Source organism: Rhinatrema bivittatum, chromosome 1, assembly GCF_901001135.1.
Source record: "Rhinatrema bivittatum chromosome 1, aRhiBiv1.1, whole genome shotgun sequence".
Lineage (NCBI taxonomy): Eukaryota > Metazoa > Chordata > Amphibia > Gymnophiona > Rhinatrematidae > Rhinatrema > Rhinatrema bivittatum.
Window position 1 is genome coordinate 165848932 of NC_042615.1, and position 20879 is coordinate 165869810.

The following is a 20879-nucleotide window of genomic DNA, read 5'->3' on the forward strand; positions in this document are numbered from 1 at the left end:
ACATCCAGAGAGACTGACCACGCCAACAGTCATTGGATCCTGAGAGGAAAAGTGATCAGCATCTAGCACTTGTTGAATCAAGGAAGATTTTCTTACCATACTTATATATCAAACTAAGGGGGTCATTTATCAAAATGTGATAAGGCGTTTTCACATGCGTTAAGGGCTTATCGCATGCGAAAAGCCCCGTTAACGCATGCGATAGGCCCTTACCGCATGTGAAAACGTGTTTAACGCATGCGATAGCACCATATCGTATGGTGCGATGTAAATTCCCAAAATAGGAGGAGTGGACTGGGTTAGCCTGTCTGTGAAGAGCTATCACACAGCTGTAATGCTGATTTTAACTACACCACTTTGGATTGTGTTAGCTGCTGTGACTGTGCGGTAAGGTTTCATCGCCCTTTGTGATGTCTCCTGTATGTCCTATTTCAGGTGAATTGATGGGTACAGAGCCTTGGAGAGAGAGAGAGAGAGAGAGAGAGAGAGAGAGAGAGAGAGAGAGAGAGAGAGAGAGAGAGAGAGAGAGAGAGAGACTGGCCATAATATCATGGCCCATAGGTAGGTATTTGTATCCCTATGGTAGGCCCACCTTGTAACTCGAGGTGGGGTTTAGGTAAGAGTGTAGGGGGTTAGGGGCCACTTTGACATTCTACGTGACACCTACGAACAGAACAGTGCTCTCATGAAGATTTAATGACCTTTGGAGTGAGGAAACTCACTCCAAGATGAGATTTGGGCAAGGTTCTCTCAACCTAGCTTGATGGACTCTCTACCTGGATAACATCAAGCTAGGTTGAAAGAACCTTGCCCAAATCTCATCTTGGAGTTTCCTCACTCCGAAGGCCATCAAATCTTCACAAGAGACCACTGTTCTGTTCGTAGGTGTCACGTAGAATGTCAAAGTGGCCCCTAACCCCCTTCACTCTTACCTAAACCCCACCTCGAGTTACTAGGTAGGCCTACCATAGGGATACAAATACCTACCTATGGGCCATGATATTATGGCCAGTCTCTCTCTCTCCCTCTCCCACAATGGTCCCCCAGTGGTTGAATGTAGGAAATACAACAGATCTGGCACTTATCACAGAATCTGAAAATGGTATCACAATTTGTGCTAACTTAGCTCTTGCACAGATAATTAGCACAAATTGCTATATTAGCATAAAACACACCCCTTTTGCTATCGCATGCGGTACTTACCGCATTTTGATAAATCCAGGCCTAGGTCTGAGGAAAGATTTTGTCAAGGCCATGGACAAAACTAATGCAGCCTTCAAGAACCTCGATACATTTTCAAGGTTATGTGAAGCTAAAATAAAGGAAGGTGTCTTTTATAGCCCTCAGAATCATGAACTTCTTCAGGATGATGCATTTAACTGTGCATTGCATGGCAAGGAAAAGATAGCGTGGAAATATTTCCAGTTAAAGGTAACAAATTTTCTTGGAAACACCAAAGCAGACAATTACAAGGATTTGGTGGGAAACCTCTTCAAGGCATACAAAAAGCCTTGGATTCACATGTCACTAAAGATACATTTTTTGCAATCTCATTTAGAATTTTTACACCAAACTGTGGAGCAAAATCGATGAGCATGATGAGTGGTTTCACTAGATATTGTAGCAATGGAAAAATGGTATCAGGGCAAATGGAGCCCATCAGTGCTTGCAGACTGTTTCTCCACAGTAACAAGAGATTTTCCATTTAATGAATACAAGAGGCAAGCCAAGAAGAGCCGAGTTACCACTGAATAAAGACTAAACTATGTACATATATATATATATATATATATATATAACAGTTTTTTTGGCCTTTTATTTCATAGTAAATTTTGTTTTTATAATCCTTTTGATGATTTAGGCCTAGATTAATTATTTTGCTATAAATTTTGCATGAATAGAACCTGCGATTAAAAAGGAGTGTGTTAGGATCATTTTTGAGTTATAGCAACACATGCTTTTATACCACTTTGTATAGGTATTTTACCACAACGTGCGTTAAATTTATCACATCTGCAATATTTTCACTTTATAGCTGGCAAAATGACCAGACAGGCATTTCCTACTTTGCATATGTATTTTACCATACCATGCATTTAATTTATCACACCTGCAATATTTTCAATTTACAGGTAGTCCAGACAAGCATTTCCATGATTTGGGCTGGAGAGAGAGTTGCGATCAGTTGAAAGGATCTTTCTTCATCGGCCTGACAGAGTTTTAAAAAAAGCTTAGAAAATTTTGGATTTGGTACTTTTAGAGGACTACTTCTGATCTTCTCGGTGCTATTAGTGGTCTCACTCACTGATCCAGAAAGACAGGCAGGGGCACTGCTGCTTTTGATTTTGAGTGTAGCAATGCTTAAGTACTAGTGATTTTTTGCTCTCTGGACACCAGTGAGGTGAGCAGAGCAAACTGACAGACTGAAGAAGAAAACAGTTTTACCAGCCTGTCATTCTTTTGATTTCCTTTACCATTTTTGTGTGTTTGGGTGTGTGTGTGTGTGTGTGGATAAGAGAAGGGATCACTGTCATCAGCACTAAATGCATACAGCACACACATATACTGTATCCATGTTTGTGTGTGTGCGGGTATGTGTATATGTGTGTGTGTGTATGTGAGTCAGACAATTCTCAGCACAAACAATAGAGAGGTACTGGAATAAAGTTACAGTATAAATAAATAAAAAATCCTTTGTAATCAAATCCTCAGTAGGCAGTACAGTATCCAATTCCATCGTATCAGAAAAAGAAAAAGGAAGGAATGTTGGCAGGCTTAGCAAGGAACTGGTGCAGAGGCAGCCTAGCATAGTGTCAGTTATAAAAAAGATAGCCCTGCTCCAAAATTAAAAGGAGACTTTTATAGTCACAGAGTGGCAGGAGTGGAAGGTAGCTCAAGGCAGAAGAAACTGAAATTTGGAGAGCATGTGCCAATTCTTGTCTCTCTTGTTTTGAAGTACTGATATCAGCCTGAGCCCAGCCAAGGTCCTTGCATAGAGACCTGGCCTCTGGGCCAAGCCTTGGTGTTGGGCCTGGGCTCAGGCTTCAGGCTAGGCCAAGGCCTAGGTATAGGGACCTGGCATCTGGGCCAGGCCTTGGTGTCAGGCTTTGGCCAAGTTGAGGCCTTGGTGTTGGGACCTGGCATGTCAGCTTTTTCATAAACCCATTGGATCAAGTAAGTAAAACTTTTCAAGGGGGCTTGGCTATTCACTGAGGCCCAGGCTTCGGCCCGTGCCTAGTTTGAGACCCTGGTGTCTTGCTCTGGCCTAGGGTGCAGCCCCTGCTTTGGGCCTTGGCCTATGCCCTAGGCAAGACCTCATCTTTGGGCATAGGCTGTGACCCCTGATTTGGGCCTCAGCATGTGCTTAGGTGATATCCGGCCTTGGGCCTATGCCATGGCTCGAATTCTTTTTAAACAAATGTAATAAAAATGTATTTTTCATTCAGGTGGTCCTCAGTTTGTTTCCGGAACCCCCCCCCCAAATGAAGCCAATTGCCCTTATTCATCACATTTTTCACATTTGTTTAAAACAAATGCATGTCCCTATTGAATTGATAGTTGTCTAGGTTAGCATGATGTCCCAACAAATTCAGTGGCATAAGTTCAGATTTTTGCCAGTTAACTCAATAACCTGAGATTCTGGAAAAATCAGGGAGAGAAGTTTCCATGTTAGAGATATATAACATAATACATCATCAGCATAAGTCGAAAGTTTGATCATCTCAGTACCTCAAGAATTCCAAAAATTGTAGGGTTTTGTCTTATTGCAAGCAAATGAGGGTCCTAAAGCTAAATTAAAGAGCAAAGGAGAAAGGGAACAGCCCTGTTGCATGCCCCTAAATCAAGTGAATCTAGTAGACAGTTTATTATTCACTAAAAGTCTCACTTGAGGTTGAGAATAGAGAAGTCAGGCACAGATAAAAAGATGTCCCTAAAACCAAACCAGCACATTACGGACAATAAATACGCCTACTCCACATGATCAAATGCCTTTTCAGTGTCTAAAGAGAAAATGATCATGGGAGTAGAAGCACTTTGTGCTGACTGAAGCATATGAAAAAATAAACATTATTAAAGATATAGCGCCCTTTAATGAATCCAGAATGGTCTAGGTGCACTAAATTACACATAATATCTTTTATAAGGCTAGCTAGAATCTTGGCAAAGATTTTATAATCCATATTGAGTAAGGAAATAGGTCTATAGTTTGTCACTAGTTTAGGGTCTCTGCCCAGTTTTGGTAATACTACTATGTGAGCTTCAGCAAATATTGGGTCTAAGATGGGATTGAGCATCAAATCAGAGATAAACATTTGGAGTTGAGGGAGCAAGAAATCCTGAAACGATTTGGAAAACTCAACTGAAAAAATCTTTGGGCCAGGAGCCTTCCCCATATTTAAGGAAGAGAGGCTTTAGAAATTTCCTGAAGCATGAGTGGTCCATCCAGCCAGCATTGTTGAACAACATTAAGAGTTGGGTGATCAAGTTGAGATAAAAAATCATTTTATAGGGTTATGATCCTTAGGAACCTCAGAAGAATAAATATTTAGATAAAAAAAAGTCCTGGATTGTTCCAATATCTCAGATTCTTGTGTAATGATCCAGGAAGGAGTTACATATATTGCCTGAATCCTTTTCTTCTCACTTCTTTTCTTAAGGTAATTTGTTAGCAAGTGACTACATTTATTGTCTTCAGAATAATAGCAGGCCTTTTGTACAAATATGTCCTTCTTAGCTCGCTTATTCAAAAGGTTATTATAATCATACTTAATCTTATAAAGCAAGTGTAGCAAGGAACTATCATCACTATATATGTGCTTTTTCCAACCAGGATACTTCTAGTTGGTGACTGCAACTCTTCCTTAACCTTCTTATGCATGGCAATACTAAAACCAATAATCTCACCGCATATTGTAGCTCTAAATGTTTCCCAGATCATAGGAAAGGCCATTCCATCAATTATATTATGCTGAAAAAAATTCTTCTATGCTCTGGTGAATATGTGGTGCAAATGACAGGTCCTCCAATAATGCTGTATTGAATCTACATAGATGGTCCAAAGTGGAAGTGGGCAACATCTCTATTTGTAGACTTATTGCTTCATGATCTGAGATCAAAATAGGATGAATAGTTGCAGAAGTAACATTTGAGATCACATTATTAGAATCCAAAAAATAATTGATTCTTGAGTAGGAAGAATGAAGAAATGAAAGAAAGGTGAAGACCTTGTCTATAGGGTATATCAATTCCCAAGGATCCAAAAGGCCATTTAAGTGCATAATGTCAACTATGACTTTTTGAGATTTAGATGTAAATAATTTACATTTAGATTGTTTGTCTAAGAGAGAGTAAAGTGGTTGATTAAAGTCTCCACCCAGTATCATCTTCGTTACAGTATGTTCCAAGATAAGAGAGGAGATTTGATGAAAAAAAGATGGGTCATCTAAATTTGTAGCTTATATTGTATGTTCAAGAAGAAAAAGGTCTCTCCAACAATAAGAACTGTAGTTGAAACCCATCTGCTATCTACATCAGCAGTATAGGAAAGAAGTTAGGCCTCTAAACGTTTATGAAAAAGTATAGAAAGTATAGCAATTCTTCTTTTGAATTGCTGGAGCATATACCACCTTTCCAATTCAGCCTTGATTAAGCTTTGAAGAGTCTAAGGAAGATAAGTGTTATTACTGAAACTTTTTTATATCTGACTTTAGCAATATTAAATAAGGATTTTCATCTTTTTAATGGGATGAGAAAGACCATTGACATTCAAGGAAGCCAGTAGAAAACCAGAAATTGAAGCCATACGTCATCAAAAATAAAGATGAGTAAGTAACGCTATCTCGTCAGGCAGTAAACAAAAAAAATAAAAAGAGCAGACTTCACTTTGTAATATTAAGTGCCCATTTTTAAGGCCACTGAAAAAAAATATGCTGTATGTAAACATTAGTGCCAATCCAACTAAGAAGAAAAAGGAACACCATAGCCCAAAACTTTTGGGAATGGAACAGTATATAAAAATGAGGGAAACATGTATGGCAGTGGCGAGAGCCGCTATCTTCTTATGCAAGCAAGAAGCGAGTAAAAATAATGTCAATTCCATTTGAGGTTATAGAGGTATATAAAATTACTACTATGCAGCGAAAATCCACCAATATCAATTTAATCCACACGCACTATTCCAATACGTAAAAAGCCTCGATATTGCTCCAGTCAATACAAGCTCAAACAACAAGGATGAATCAAAATGTGAGCAACTTGCCGCTTACTTCAGCAACAAAATACAATCTATTATGTCTCGCTTTAATTCACCAAGTCTACCCTACTCATCAGCAATGACCAACTGCACCCACAACAACAAACAATCTCCAGCTACTCTGTCTACCTCCACCATACAATCATCACCAACCACACATAGTGAAAGAAATTTTGAAGCAAGGCTTACCATTCTTGAAAATACATCTCAAATAGAAGTAGAATAAATACTAAAGAAAATTAAACCAGCTCTACATCCGTCAGACACTATGCCCACAAAAACACTTCTATCTTTCCGCTCTATCATAGCGAAACCCATAGCAAAGATACTCAACAAATCGATCACACTGGGTACAGTACCTTCTCAACTTAAACATGCCATCATAAAACCGACTCTTAAAAAATCAAACCTAGACACCTCGGACCCAGCAAACTATCGGCCAGTTTCGAACCTCCCCTTCCTTTCCAAAATTATGGAAAGAATCATCAATAAACAACTCTCCGAATATCTTGACGAACATCAATTACTCTTCCCATCACAATATGGATTCAGAAAGCACCACAGCACGGAAACTCTCCTCCTATCACTATCAGAATCACTCCTAAAAGCCCTAGACTCTGGCCATGCATACGTACTTGCCCTACTGGATATATCTGCTGCCTTTGACACTGTTAATCACAACACACTTATCACACGCCTTTCTGAAATAGGTATTTCCGGCACTGCACTACTCTGGTTCCAATCATACCTGAGCAACAAGACTTACAGTGTTAAAAGTGGACAATGTGAATCTAAACCTAGAAGCCTCACACAAGGAGTACCCCAAGGATCTGCACTTTCATCAACGCTGTTTAATATTTATCTCACTCCATTATACCGCCTTCTATCAAAACTGGGTTTCCAACACTTTATTTACGCAGATGATGTGCAGATTCTCATACCTATAAAAAACTCTCTTTCAAATGCTCTGAACACTTGGAATGCAGCCCTCACTGAAATAAAAAAAACTCCTCACCGACAACTTTCTAGCTATCAATACTAACAAGACTGAACTTCTCTTCATATCACCTGCAAACAACTCCACACTGAACACAACAGTCCTACCCCAAGGCTACCCTCCGGCGGCACAACAAGTCCGCAGCCTTGGCGTTATTTTAGACAACAATTTTACCTTTAAAAAATGAATCGCTGACATTGTTAAAAGCGGATTTTTTAAGCTTAACACACTAAAGCATATCAGACCTCTACTACACCCATACGACTTCCGCACGGTTCTACAAGCCACAATTCTATCAAAACTTGACTACTGCAATGCGTTGCTATTAGGACTAGCAAAAAACACGTTGTAGCCGACGAAGATGGAGCAGAAGACAACGCTGGTGGCAACAGGCCACGAAGATGAGGCTGGAATGTTGGCGCTTTCCTGCCGCAAAGGAGGAGGCAGCAGCGGCTTCACTGCCGCACCAGGAGAAGTGGTGTCGGCGGTCTTAAGGCCGCAAGGGAGTAGCAGCAATGGTGCTCCCATTGCAGGAAGGGCAGCAGCAACAGCGGTGGCACTTGGGCCACAGGAGAGGCAGCATGACGGCAGATCCACGCTGCAAAGAAGGACCATGCCAGCGGTGGCTCCCACCACGATGGAAGGACTATGCCAGTGGTGGCTCCCACTGCGAGAGAAGCAGGCCTCTGCAGCACCCAGGCCATGGGTAACATTGCCGTCGGCAGCCTCCGGGCTGCGAGAGGTGAGAAGCTGCTCGCGGTTGGTCCCTGCAAGCAGAATCTTAACAGCATCCCCTCCTCAAGCCTCCTTTCTTCAGCTTGGAAGGATCGAAGGTATAACATCTATGCCACCAGGGGGAGATCAAGGGTCCAAGAACTGGAGCTGGAATTCCATAGTGAGGGACTGAAGTGAAGGGATTTTCAAGGCTGAAGACATGGAATGGAGGTAGTCAAAGGTACAGACGAGGACATAGACAAGAATATCACTGAAGGTGCAGATTATATATCATACTGGATTGCAGAATAGCTGGACTGCATCTTCAGTTCTTACTTGGATAATGACAATCAAGGTTGTAGGAAGAGTATTGTCAAGTCTCTCTTAGATTATAAAATGTTAGGACAAGCATGAACTCTTTGCTTGCGTTATTCTGATAGCAGAAGGCCTTATAAGGTAGCAATTTCCAGGTGGTCAAAGAGTAGACTTTACTCCCTGCAACAGGCTTAACAAGAAGTCGTCATTGCTGGTATTTGATCTGTATTTTGGCATAGATGCTGGTAAACTCACTCTGGCAGGAGGTATAATTCCATGAGGTTGAAGGATTACTTAGAAGTAGAGCTGGAGTTATCGTGAGCACAGGCTTCCTTGTAGTTTGACTCGAAGGCCGAACTATTAGGTGAGGCTAGAACTCAAGGTCTCTTGGTTTTAAGGTTGATATTCGCTCTAGAGTTGTTCTTGGCCAATGGTAGAATTGCCCAACGCCAATTAGCAAGCCAGGGCCTTGGTAAAGGAGGACCATCTCATTATGGCCGATGGAAGAGTAGGTAGCAATGCATCCTCTGGAGTCAACAACGCCAGAGATATTTGTACTATGAGAGACGTAGATAGAGAAGTGTCCTTACCAGACTGATGAGGCAAGCTCAAGGCTCTTCTGAGACCAGACAGCAACCACAGATAGGTTCTCCAACCAGTCATCAACAGCTTATACTCAAGCATGGCAAGAAGAAGTGTTGAAATGCGGAAACCGCTAAGAGATGGCGCTGGTCTTCGGAATGAGAGGTAACATGCTGCCTTGCAGGACTTCGAGTGAGGCATGCTCTCAATTACACCTTAACAAGTGATGGGACTTCTCATCAGCAAGATAGTAGAGACCAGGGTACATCCAGGAGGAAGGCAGCAAGACCACTTGCTCAGAAGACGAGGATGGATGGCACAACAATATTGGGAACCACGCAATGCAGATGCCCCTTGCTGGTGCTGATGCTTGTAGACAAGAGACATGGAGTTTTCAGATGCATAGAGTTAACATCCTGGGTGCAGGAGGTTCTTGCAGATCATTGAAAAAAATGTAGACATCTTAGTTTTTTCCCAGCTCACCAAGATGAAGGAGCCATTAAACCTGGGTGCAGGTGCTTCCTGCAGGTCATTGAAAAAATATTCCAGGCAATAAGGATGCTTCCTGAAGAAAGTTGTTTGCTATCAAGTAGATGCAGGTGCCTCCTGCGGGTCATAGGAAAAAACAAAATTCCAACAATGACTGGTGCCTCCAGCAGGTCAAGGGATTCACGAGAAAAACTTGGACAAAAATCTTGGATCAAAAAATTCTGGAAATCCAAAACATGGGCCCATCACATGAACATGCTCCCCGGGCACATGGCCTTTGCAATCTGTTGCGAGCGCAGGCGAGCGATCGCTTGTTCGGGAGAGAGAGTGTGCCCTTGGGCCACGGCATGGCCCCAGAGAGGAACTCTAGAGAAGCGCTGAGGCAGGCGAGGTGTATCCAAGCATGAGTGGACAGGCTGAAGATTCGGAGTACTCAGACCTCTGCTGAAATCAAATGCACCAGAAGAGACCCAGCAATGCAATGCTGGTCTCTGGGGTAGCTCTCTGGCCACTCGATAGTCCTTTCAGACCCGCCACCTGGGAACAGCAGGTGTGACAGGACGGACAGAGGTTGAGGACAAGCAATGACTCTGGAACAAGAATGAAACATAGGCACTTGAAGACTTGGATGAGACGTAGGCACTTGGAGACTTGGACGAGTCATAGGCACTTGGAGTCTCAGGCAGGCACTGCCCCTCAGGGTGCCCTACACAGCCGCTTGTGGGCTGGTCGCGGACCATGCTGTCCCACTGTGCGCCCTAAACAACCGGAAAGGCTGGTCACGGACCATGCGGAGAGCAGGACAAGCACAGGACTAAAGCTCAGGATAAGGGAAGAATCCGGGCAGCATTTGAAGAAAGACCTTACAAGAACAGGGCTTCAATGACCGGGAACAGGACACCGGATCAGATACGGATTTACTCATAGGATGGTCATCTAGAGGTGAAATCCGGTGGGTGAGACAAGGCTGGAATACCCGGAACCAGGAACAGAGAATCAGGGACAACTGGACACAGGAACCGAAGAGACTGGGGCAACTAGAGACAGGGACCGAAGAACTGGATCATCAGAAGACAGGAAACAAGGAAGACTGGAACATCTGAAGACATAAACATCTGAAGACAGGAACCGGAGAACTGGAACATCAGGAAACAGGACAGACAAGGACACAGGATCCGATGAAAGACCATGAACAATGGACAAAGACAAGAGAGCTCCCACGAAGAACAGAGGACCTTGAAGGAGTAATGATGGATCTTGATGCCTCCTGGATAGAAGAACAGGAACAGAGCATCCAGGAGCAGACAGCTCCTTGCGAAGGCAACAAGGGACTGGCGAAGAGCCCTCTTATAGGGCTGAGGATGCGACAACAAATGATGTCATCAAGCAGGGCCATGGGGCTTTTCCCACCATGGGCTCTTTAAATCTAGGAGAGAGGCACGGCGGCGCACCTATGGAGAAGCCAGGGCCAAGAATAGTAGCAGCAGCGGCTTCCTTGCCATGAAGAAGACAGAGCAGAAGACAACGCTGGTGGCAACAGGCCAAGAAGATGAGGCTGGAACATTGGTGGCTCACTGCCATAAAGTAGGAGGCAGCAGCAGCTTCCCTGCTACACCAGAAGAGTGGGCATCAGCAGCCTCTGGGCCACAAGGGAGGAGCAGCAGTGGTGCTCCCACCCCCAGAAAGAGCAGTGGCACTCGGGCCACGGGAGGGGCAGCATGATGACGGGTCCACCCCGCAAAGAAGAACCATACCAGCAGCAGTTCCCACCATGATGGAAAGACCATGCTGGTGCTGGCTCCCACTGTGAGAGAAGCAGGCCTCAGTGGAGGCACCCGAGCCATGGGGAACAGTGACGTTGGCGGCCTCCAGGCCGCGAGAGGTGAGAGGCTGCTTGCAGTTGGGCCCCACGAGCAGAATGGTAAAACAGAGGTCTACAATACAACAGGTTAAAGCTCAACACAAATAGGAGAACTGGAAACTAATCCAAGTACTGGATTCCCTCCCTCTGAGACCTCATGCCACTCCATATCTAAAAATGATGGTAGCCGAGTATCAGGACTAAGAGAGATCAAAGCTTCAGAAGGCACTTGGTGACTTTATAGAGAAAGAAATGACACCTTTTTACAATGTTTTGGATGTGTGTAGAGAAAGAGAGAGGATTTGAATATGACCCCATGTTTACTGGCTGAGGGGATTACAAGAATGACAGCATTATCCACAGAAATAGAGAAATGTGAGGAGAGTGAGGTGGATTGGGGAGAAAGATAACAAGCTCTGTCTTGGCCATTTTAAATTTAAGGTAGTGATGGGGCATGTACGTGACAATATCAGACAATCAGACTGAGATTTGGGACTGGATTCCAGGTGAAAATTCTGCTGTAGAGAGGTACATCTGTGAGCTTAAAATGGTACTGAAAGCCATGGGAGGAGATCAGTGCACTGAGGAATAAAGTATAGAGAGAGAAGAGGGGTTCTGAGACAGAGCCCTGAGGCATACCAATTGATAATGGAATAATAGTGGAGGAGAATCCACCAACGCATTCATTAAATGTGTGATGGAAGAGGTAAGAAAAGAACTAAGACAGAAGAGAGTCTTAGTGAGGACACAACATCAATGGCTAGCTGGGTGATCGACAGTGTCAAAAGCATCAGATAGGTCAACTAGGATGATGACCTGATCAGGAACTAAAGACTTTATCTTATGCATGTTTATTGTGGATATCCTGAAAACATGACTGGCTATGGGGGTCCCCAGGACAGGTTTTGGGAAGCCCTGCTCTTGATTATAACTCAGTAGGATAACATCTTTTCACCAACATTTTGAAACATCGTAGTGCTTTCAAGAGTGAGATTAGTATAGTAAGGACAGTTCAAACTACAGTTTCTGAAAACAGTTGTTTTCTGGCTTCCTCTCTGAGATTAGACTTAATGAAACTAACAAAATTTTTGTTACAGTCTAAGGAAACAATTTCTCCTTAGACCTTCTTCCTAAGTTGATCAAAGAAGGCAGATCAGGATTTTGGAATGTATTAAATAGGGGTGCCCAGGCTCAATGATATACAGATTTATCTCATGCATATTCATTGTGGATATCCTAAAAACCTGACAGGATATGGAGTTCCCAAGACAGGTTTGGGAAACTCTGATCTAGAGTATGTAAAGTTTCTATTCCACTCTTCAATACCGGTTGATGAGTTAACATTTTATAAGACAAAAAAATTTCATGCGATCAACTTGAGACTTTAGCTAGCCCCTCAAAGAAATAATTTTTAGCTAATTTGATTTTTTAAATTGTATAGGCTAATATGTAATTGATATGATCTATTTACCAAAGATCTCTAATTCTTCCAAATTTGTTCCAGTTTGTGTGCATTTCTCTTTAAAACTTGCAGCTCCTCTGAAAACCATGGAGAAAAATGTAGAACTTTTACTTTTATTGCAGCAATATGATCAACAGCTTTTTTAAGTTCAGCACCCCAACAGTGTTTTAATTTTAAGTATTCCCGAGGTTTTATCAGACTTTGTGTCCCAGTTGATGCATTATTAGCTTTGCTTTCTAAGAGGAAAGGTAGTTAATTTTGTATGTGGCTATTTTTATTTTACAGAAGCTACATGTTTCAGAAGCGCTGGGTGAAGTTTGATGGGGATAGTTTATCTTACTACAATAATGAGAAGGTAAGCATATATAGGAAAAGAATATTGTGAATTCTATTATACTTCATCTGAATGTTTATGCACAAATTTCCATATTAAAATATATTTACCATTAAAACTAGATTATAAATGTGTTTTTCCCTATCATTGAAGTGGCATAATGATCACAGATTTAAGATAAAAGCCAAGAAAAGAGTTGGGGAAGATGTGCTACTTTTACTATGAAAGCAAATGTTTTAAAATGCCAGGTTTTGGAACCATACAAGACCTTTCCTCAAGCAATCCTAACTCCCTGAAAAGGAAAATTTAATAGTACTAAAAGTCTGATTAAAGTATTGTCTTTTCCCAACTTCTTTGCTAACTTTTATAATACTTATTGTTGGGATAGATTAATGTACAATATACAATTTTTCTACTAAATTAACTATGATAGTGCCCAAGAGGGAGAAGAGGGAGAATCTGGGAGAGAGTAAGAAGGGCTCTGGCCCGACCAACTTTTCGGCCAAGCATTCAAAGTACTTGAGTGCTCTCAAAGCACTTGTGTCGGCAATACATGGCTCTCTGTTGGTCTCATAGAACATGCAGAACAACAGAAGAATATGGCACCCACGTTGTACTGGTAACACTAACAGCAGTTCCAGGACAGTGCATGAGAGACTGCAGGGTAAGGGACTGTCTTATTGGGGTGGGGGTAGACAGGCTGGCTGTGTAAGTCTGACACTAGAGGCTGACTGAGGGGTTGGTGTGTGAGCCTGAGGCTAGCTGGGGGAGGGAGTCCAAGGCTGGAGGTTGACTGCTAGCTGAGATGAGACTATGTGGGGGAGAGGGAGTGTGTGTAAAAACTGGCTGGGAGTGATTGATCTGCTTTGAAGTGCCTGAAAAGCAGAATATAAATCAAATAAATTGAGGTTGGTTAGCTGGCTAGCTGGGGAAGTGGTTTACACAGGGAATTAGCTTGCAGACTTGAGGGCAGTTTGACTGTCTGATTGGGATGTGAGAGGGAACAGGACCAGAGTAGGGATGGAGACATGAACCTCGCTTCCCCCAGTCCACTTATCTCCTTGATCCTATAATCTCTCTCTTCTTCTTCCTCTCTCTGATATTCTCCCTCTTCTCTCTCCTCTTCTTTGCTTCCTTCCCCATTCCCAGATCTCTCCCCTTCTCCTCTCCTAGTTCTTTCTTCATCCCTCATCCTTCCCTCCACTTCCTCACGGCAGCCCTCTCACTATCTCCTCTCCCCATCCTGACTGGGGAAGCTACTGTGCACAAGAGAAAATTTAAGCTTAATACAATTTGATATACTACCATTCATAAAATAATTTCACAGTGGCTTCCAATTAAAATCATAAATAATCAATATAAAACAAAAGACTATGGAGGTGTCAGTAATTAGTATATTGTTGAAACTTTCATGAATATCCAAATTATTCTACTATAATGTTTAAAAAAAAAAAAATCCTCACAAATTTTGTCCTCTTGGAATTGCCTCTATGATGTTTAGTTTTTGAACAAATATGTTTACTTCTTATTTGTAATTTGTGTAATTAGTATGTATGTTCAAAACTTTAATATTTCATTTTGCAAAGTTGATTCTTACTTTGTAATAGTTTTGAAAAACTAATAAATAAAAAAAATGAAGACTATCATACATAACACATAAAACTAATAAACTTTTACCACTCTCTCTCCCAAACCCAGCCCCAAAGTTCCAAAATACATAATTAAAATGCCCCAAGCGACCTAACATTATATACACTGAAACAGCTATTGCCTAACTCAAGGATAAGTGCTCTAACATAAAACAAATCACTCCACTATTATCCTTCGATAGAACTCACGTGGAAAGTATTTCTACTGCTATGTTTCTAGTAAACCTCATCAGATAAGTAAATGTAAAAGAGAAAATTTATCTAAAAAGTAGTCTCTGATTTGAGATCCAATCAAAATATGTTTAAAAGCCACATCATGCTTTTCTTCCTAAACCTCCCATAATTATCTTCAAGATGGTTTTCAAAAGGAAGTGATTCCATAAAAATGGTGAAGGAACTGAACAGTTCCTGTTGTGTCAAGATCTCTTTGCTCATATTGGGATAATAACTTTGCCAAATAATGTGGCAGCCCTCTAAACATAACCGTTATCATGATTTATATTGTTGTTGTCTTTGGGTTGAAGTGTTTTTGAGCAGCGATGCAGGTCCACTTTAGTTGAAATTGGCATCTATATGGCATTCTGATGTTTAAGATTGAGAAGTGCCGGTTGATCAACTTTCAATAAGTTAAGGATGGTATTTGGTCATTTAAGTCCCTTGAAGCCCGATTTGGGTAAAATGAGGGACCTTTGGAACTTTTGTTGGACTAGGACTGTTTCACTAAGAATACCCAAGAAGAACATCCAAAGTGAAAGAAGAATAAAGATATTGAAGAATTGAAGTAGGCGGATTATCCGCGATTAAGAAAGTTATATGTTTATGGTTATTATGGAACAGAACATAACGGGAAACATTTTTTCAAAACAGAAAATGTTTCAGGAAATATATGTTTAGAGAAAAGGTTGTTTTGTGAATGTGAGTGGTTGTGTGCAATATATGAGAAAATCAGCACAAGGAGTGTTTTCAGTGGGTTAGAGTTTGGTATGATTGATAGTGATCGTGAGTGTTGGCCAGGTATGTTCGGATAATGGGGTAGATTTTCAAAGGGTTGCGCGTGTAAGATACGCACGCAACCCCCAAAAACCTAACCCTGCCTCCCCCTGCACGCGCCAAGCCTATCTTGCATAGGATCGGTGGCGCGCGCTAGGCCCGGGATGCACATATATCCCAGGACTTGCAAAAAGGGGCAGGGAGTGGGCGGTCCGGGGCGATCCAGGGGGCAGGGCCATTTGCCGCTGTGCCCGGGATCGCGGGCCGGCTGTCGGCCGGCGTAACTTCAACAAAGGTAAAGGGGAGGTTCTAGGTAGGGCTGGGGGGCGGGTTAGGTAGGGGAAGGGAGGGGAAGGTGCGGGAGGGCGGAAAGAAAGTTCCCTCCGAGGCTGCTCCAATTTCGGAGCGGCTTCGGAGGGAACGGAGGCAGGCTGTGCGGCTCGGCGTGCGCAAGTTGCACAATTGTGCACCCCCTTGCGCACGCCAACCCTGGATTTTATAACATGTGCGCGGCTGCACGCGCATGTTATAAAATCGGGCGTAGATTTGTTCGTGCCAGATTACGCGAACAAATCTGCGCAGGTTTTAAAATCTGTCCCAATGTGTGCAAGAGTTATGTGGTTTCTAATTGAAGCGTCAAATTTGGTATTGTGCACCTGTATGATTGATGTGTATTTTTATAATTGAAATATTTGAACTTTGAAGTACATATTAAGACCCACATGAGGCCGCACATGTGCGCATATTTTCTGGTGCGTGCACATATACGCAGTGATTTTATAACATACGCACATATATGGGTATATATGCGCACAAGTTATAAAATTGGCTATATGCACGTACATATGCGCACAATTTTATATTGACATGGGCATGTGCATGTAAGTGGAGGGAATTTTAGTAGGTACACAAACTGACGAACTAGCCCTTTTTCCCAGTACACTCCCAGTTTGCCCCAGTAAAGGAGAGGACTTCCTAATCCATTTAGCTAACCTGCCTCCCTTTTACCCTATTACCCCATGATCCTTAAAACCCCACTGACTAGCCTGGTTATTTTTATTACATGACTTCCACACCATCCATAGCAGAAGTAAAGTTCTGCAGTCGGGGAACCTGGTGCACATTTTTGCACATAACCATTTAAACGCTGACTTTATGGTGCATTCCTGGCCTGCTCATGCCCTTTTTGTGAAAACTTTTTTTATGTGTGTAATGGAAGATATGCGCATACTTGTGCTGTTTTTAAAATCTGCACAGCATGGGCTAGCCCGAGTCATGCATGTATCTCCCAGCTTTGGTACACATAGGGCTTTTAAATTTGACCAGTATATGTATTAAATGTATGTTAAAATTGTATTGCAAGATTTTGATATCTATAAATAGATTTTGCTTTCTCATCATTGTGTATAGCCCTCTAAACATGCCAGGCATAAAATCTTAAATTTAATTCTAGCTCCCGCAGGCAGCCAGTGTAAATCCCTCAATAATGGGAAAACAACCATATTTAAATGATTCAGTGACCACCCTGGCTGCCATATTTTGCAAGACTTGTAGATGTCTTAAGGAGGCAACTCATGTCCCTATATATAATGAATTGCTATAGTCTAAGCATGATACAAGAAAAGCTTGGATCAGAGTTATTAAATCTGGTTTATCCAGAAATGGGTTCAAATGCTAGATGAAGCTGAGATACAGGGTAGTTTTTGAAACCGTGGAAATTTGGCTAGACATAGTCAAATTACAATCTAATTTAATTTCTAATACTGTAATTACCTACTTCAGGGGGTTGTTAATGCCATCCATTTTATAAATTTGTTTTGAATGCAAATTCAGTTGACTTAACCTTACAGCCTCTGACTTTGATGGATTAACTTTCAATTTAGAATTACCTTGCCACTAAGAAATACAATCCAGACATTGATTAAATGCCTTTATTTTCTCAGAGAAAGAGAGGGAGTCAGATAATACTGGTGCTGAGCAAAGAGATGGTGCTGGGCAAGGTTTTGGGCTCAAATGTTGGACAAAGTGATGATGCTAGCCACTGATGCTTGGCAAGGATATTAGTTTTGGGCTGGGAGGACACAGTACTACACAGAGTGGGACAGGAGGTGTTATGTGGAAGCCACCAAGTCTCTTTTGTTCTGGCAGGTGATAGGAGTGGGTATTATGTAACATCCCCACAGAAGCAATGATGGGAGCTTGGCATCTCCAACATACTGCCCACCCATTCTCCACAAAAATGAAGGATGAAATGGTTTTTATTTTTGTAGTTTTCCAGTTTTGTGCAGCATAAACAGACTACATAAGAACATAAGAAATTGCCATGCTGGGTCAGACCAAGGGTCCATCAAGCCCAGCATCCTGTTTCTAACAGAGGCCAAACCAGGCCACAAGAACCTGGCAATTACCCAAACAGTAAGAAGATCCCATGCCACTGATGCAATATAGCCACTGCACATTACCACATATCAAGGGGTTCCTTGAAGAGTGGTTGTTGAAGACTGATGCAATTAATAGCAGTGGCTATTCCCTAAGTAAATTTGATTAATAGCCGTTAATGGACTTCTCCAAGAACTTATCCAAACCTTTTTTGAACCCAGCTACACTAACTGCACTAACCACATCGTCCAGCAACTGATGCAATATCATGCACTGTGGCCTGTGCATGGCTCAACACATGATTGGATGCACATTTTGGAAGCACGTCCATAACTCCAGACACAAAATAGAGGTTTGCATGTCCAAAATGTGCATCCAGTTGAGTGCATAGCTAATAGCTCTCATTACATGTGAAGTACATGTAGATGAGGCTATTTGCTAATCCAAATGATGCAAAAAATTCCTGTGCGTTCAGTGCGCCCTTGCAATGCAGCAAAGTTTATGCCAGCGCGGGGCTGGCGTAAAGGTCTGCTGCGCTCAAGGATGCATTGTAAAAACCACACATTTCTGCTTTCTGATGGTATCTCTGGGAACCATCCTTCCGTTACTTCAAAAGGGAGATTGGCTCTGTTCTCTGGATCTACAAGACGCTTATTCACACATATCAATTTCCACACAACATCGCAAGTACCTACGATTCGTCATGGGAAAGAATCATTACCAGTATCGAGTCCTACCATTTGGATTGGCCTCTACTCCTTGAGTATTTACAAAATGCCTAGCAGTAGTGGCCACACATCTAAGAAAAAACAGCATTCATGTTTTTCCATACCTAGACGATTGGTTGATCAGAAGTCCATCCAGGCAGGGAGCTCTCTCTGCCTTGGAAACCACAACAACACTATTGCACCTCCTGGGATTTCTCATCAATTATCCAAAATCCCACATCGAGCCATCTGAACTCCTCACATTCATCGGAGCAGACCTCGAAACCACAGTGGTGAAAGCTTCCCTTCCAAGCGTGCCGACAATCTGGCACGCTTGGCAAACATTATAATTCATCACCAGTTCGTATCCGCCCATCAAATTCTGGTTCTCCTAGGACACATGGCCTCGACAGTACATATCACTCCTATGGCAAAGTTAGCCATGAGAAGAACTCAATGGACTTTGAAATCTCAATGGCTACAAGCTTTCCAACCACTGTCGTGCACAATTCAAATCACCCACCAGCCACACCTATCGCTCCACTGGTGGACAAATCAAACAGCATTGAAAGCTGGTCTCCCATTCTAACAGGCAAATCCGCAAGTCATCCTAACTACAGATGCCTCCAACCTTGGATGGGGGAGCTCACGTCAACAACCTTCAAACACAAGGGACGTGGACTACGCTCGAAAAGCAGTATCAGATAAACTTCTTGGAACGTCAAGCAATGTGATATGCCCTTTATGCCTTCAAAGACTGCCTCTCAAACAAGACTGTGCTGATACAAACAGACAACACAGTAGCAATATGGTACATAAACAAACAAGGAGGCACATGCTCTTATCTGCTATGTCAGGAAGCAGTACAGATTTGGGCTTGGCTCTAGAGCAGTGGTTCTCAACCTTTCTAATGCCGTGACCCCGCAATACAGTTCCTCATGTTGCGGTGACCCCTCGCCCCGCCCTCGCCCCGTGAGGGTGGGGTGAGGGTGGGGCTTTGGTCATATGGGGGCGGGGTTATGGATGGGGTTGGATTTTAGTGCACACTTATCATTTAATTATGACATTTATAATGTGAATGTAACTCAACTCACCATAGGTTCTCACATGCATGGCACACTGACCCATGATCATCACGGGGCTAGATGTAAAAGTACAGTTTGTATCCACAGGAACCCCCCTGACCCACAATAATGGATGTAAAGCAGAATTATGACATTCCCCATACAACTCACCCTACAAAAAAGATATTCTGGTTCTAGTGACATCTCAGTAACAGCAACTCAAACTCCTTCTATTTCCAGGCTCAATAGCCCTACTTATGAAAAGACAGCAGTTTACCACCAATGCATGTCCTCTGAGAAAACACAACAAATAAGACCGATACAAACGCTTACATGCTAGCAAAATATCTCATCTCGGTAACAGATACAGAACCGACCTAACATACTCCCAAGATCTGTAGTAATGCACATAAACTAATCCGCACACAGTTACACCTGTATTATGGAATACACTCAAACAGGAGCAACCCTATCTATGAAAAGGCAACACTACAAATATTAAATCAGGTCCTAAAAACCAATACACCTCTTATTAGGAAAACAGAACTAGCAAGCAGCTATAGATCCCCACACAGAAATAATTGTAAAACTATACTAATAAGCATAATAAATGTTTCAAAACAGCTATGAACATCCAACAATTAAAAACTCATAAAAACTATTAAACATTCTCCAAACACCAATAAAATATTTCAAAAAAGCAGACATCACACAATTAAAATGGCAGTCAAGAAAAATAAACTTAAAAAGCCACCTTTACTTACCCCCTCCAGCAGCTCTCCTACTCCCCTTCCCTGCAGGCCGTGGCACTCACCAGAAGCAGCAGTAGAAGCTAAGCTCTATACTTATGGTCCTCTTCCTTAGTGCCCATGTCTCTCACACACACACACCAAACCAGTCATGCCCCCATGACCAGTTTCTGTCTCTCACACACCAATCATCTCCCAAACAGTTTTGGCACACACACACCAGTCACCTTCCTGAACAGTTTCTCTCATGCCATACACACACACACACACACAGGCTTCCCACTCCCGTGTTCTACTTACATATATGGGCTTCTCATTCTCATAATCACTTTCT

At 42.3% G+C, this 20879-nt stretch overlaps 1 protein-coding gene across 5 annotated transcripts in view; it reads left to right on the forward strand.

Moving 5' to 3' along the window:
• The window catches only part of ARAP2 (ArfGAP with RhoGAP domain, ankyrin repeat and PH domain 2), a 619943-nt gene that overhangs the window by 168651 nt on the left and 430413 nt on the right, over window positions 1-20879 (forward strand). For all 5 annotated transcript variants that reach the window (XM_029589653.1, XM_029589667.1, XM_029589686.1 and 2 more), the window contains exon 7: window positions 12959-13028. In XM_029589653.1, coding sequence (XP_029445513.1) covers window positions 12959-13028 — 70 coding nt within the window. The remainder of the gene's footprint in view (window positions 1-12958; window positions 13029-20879) is intronic.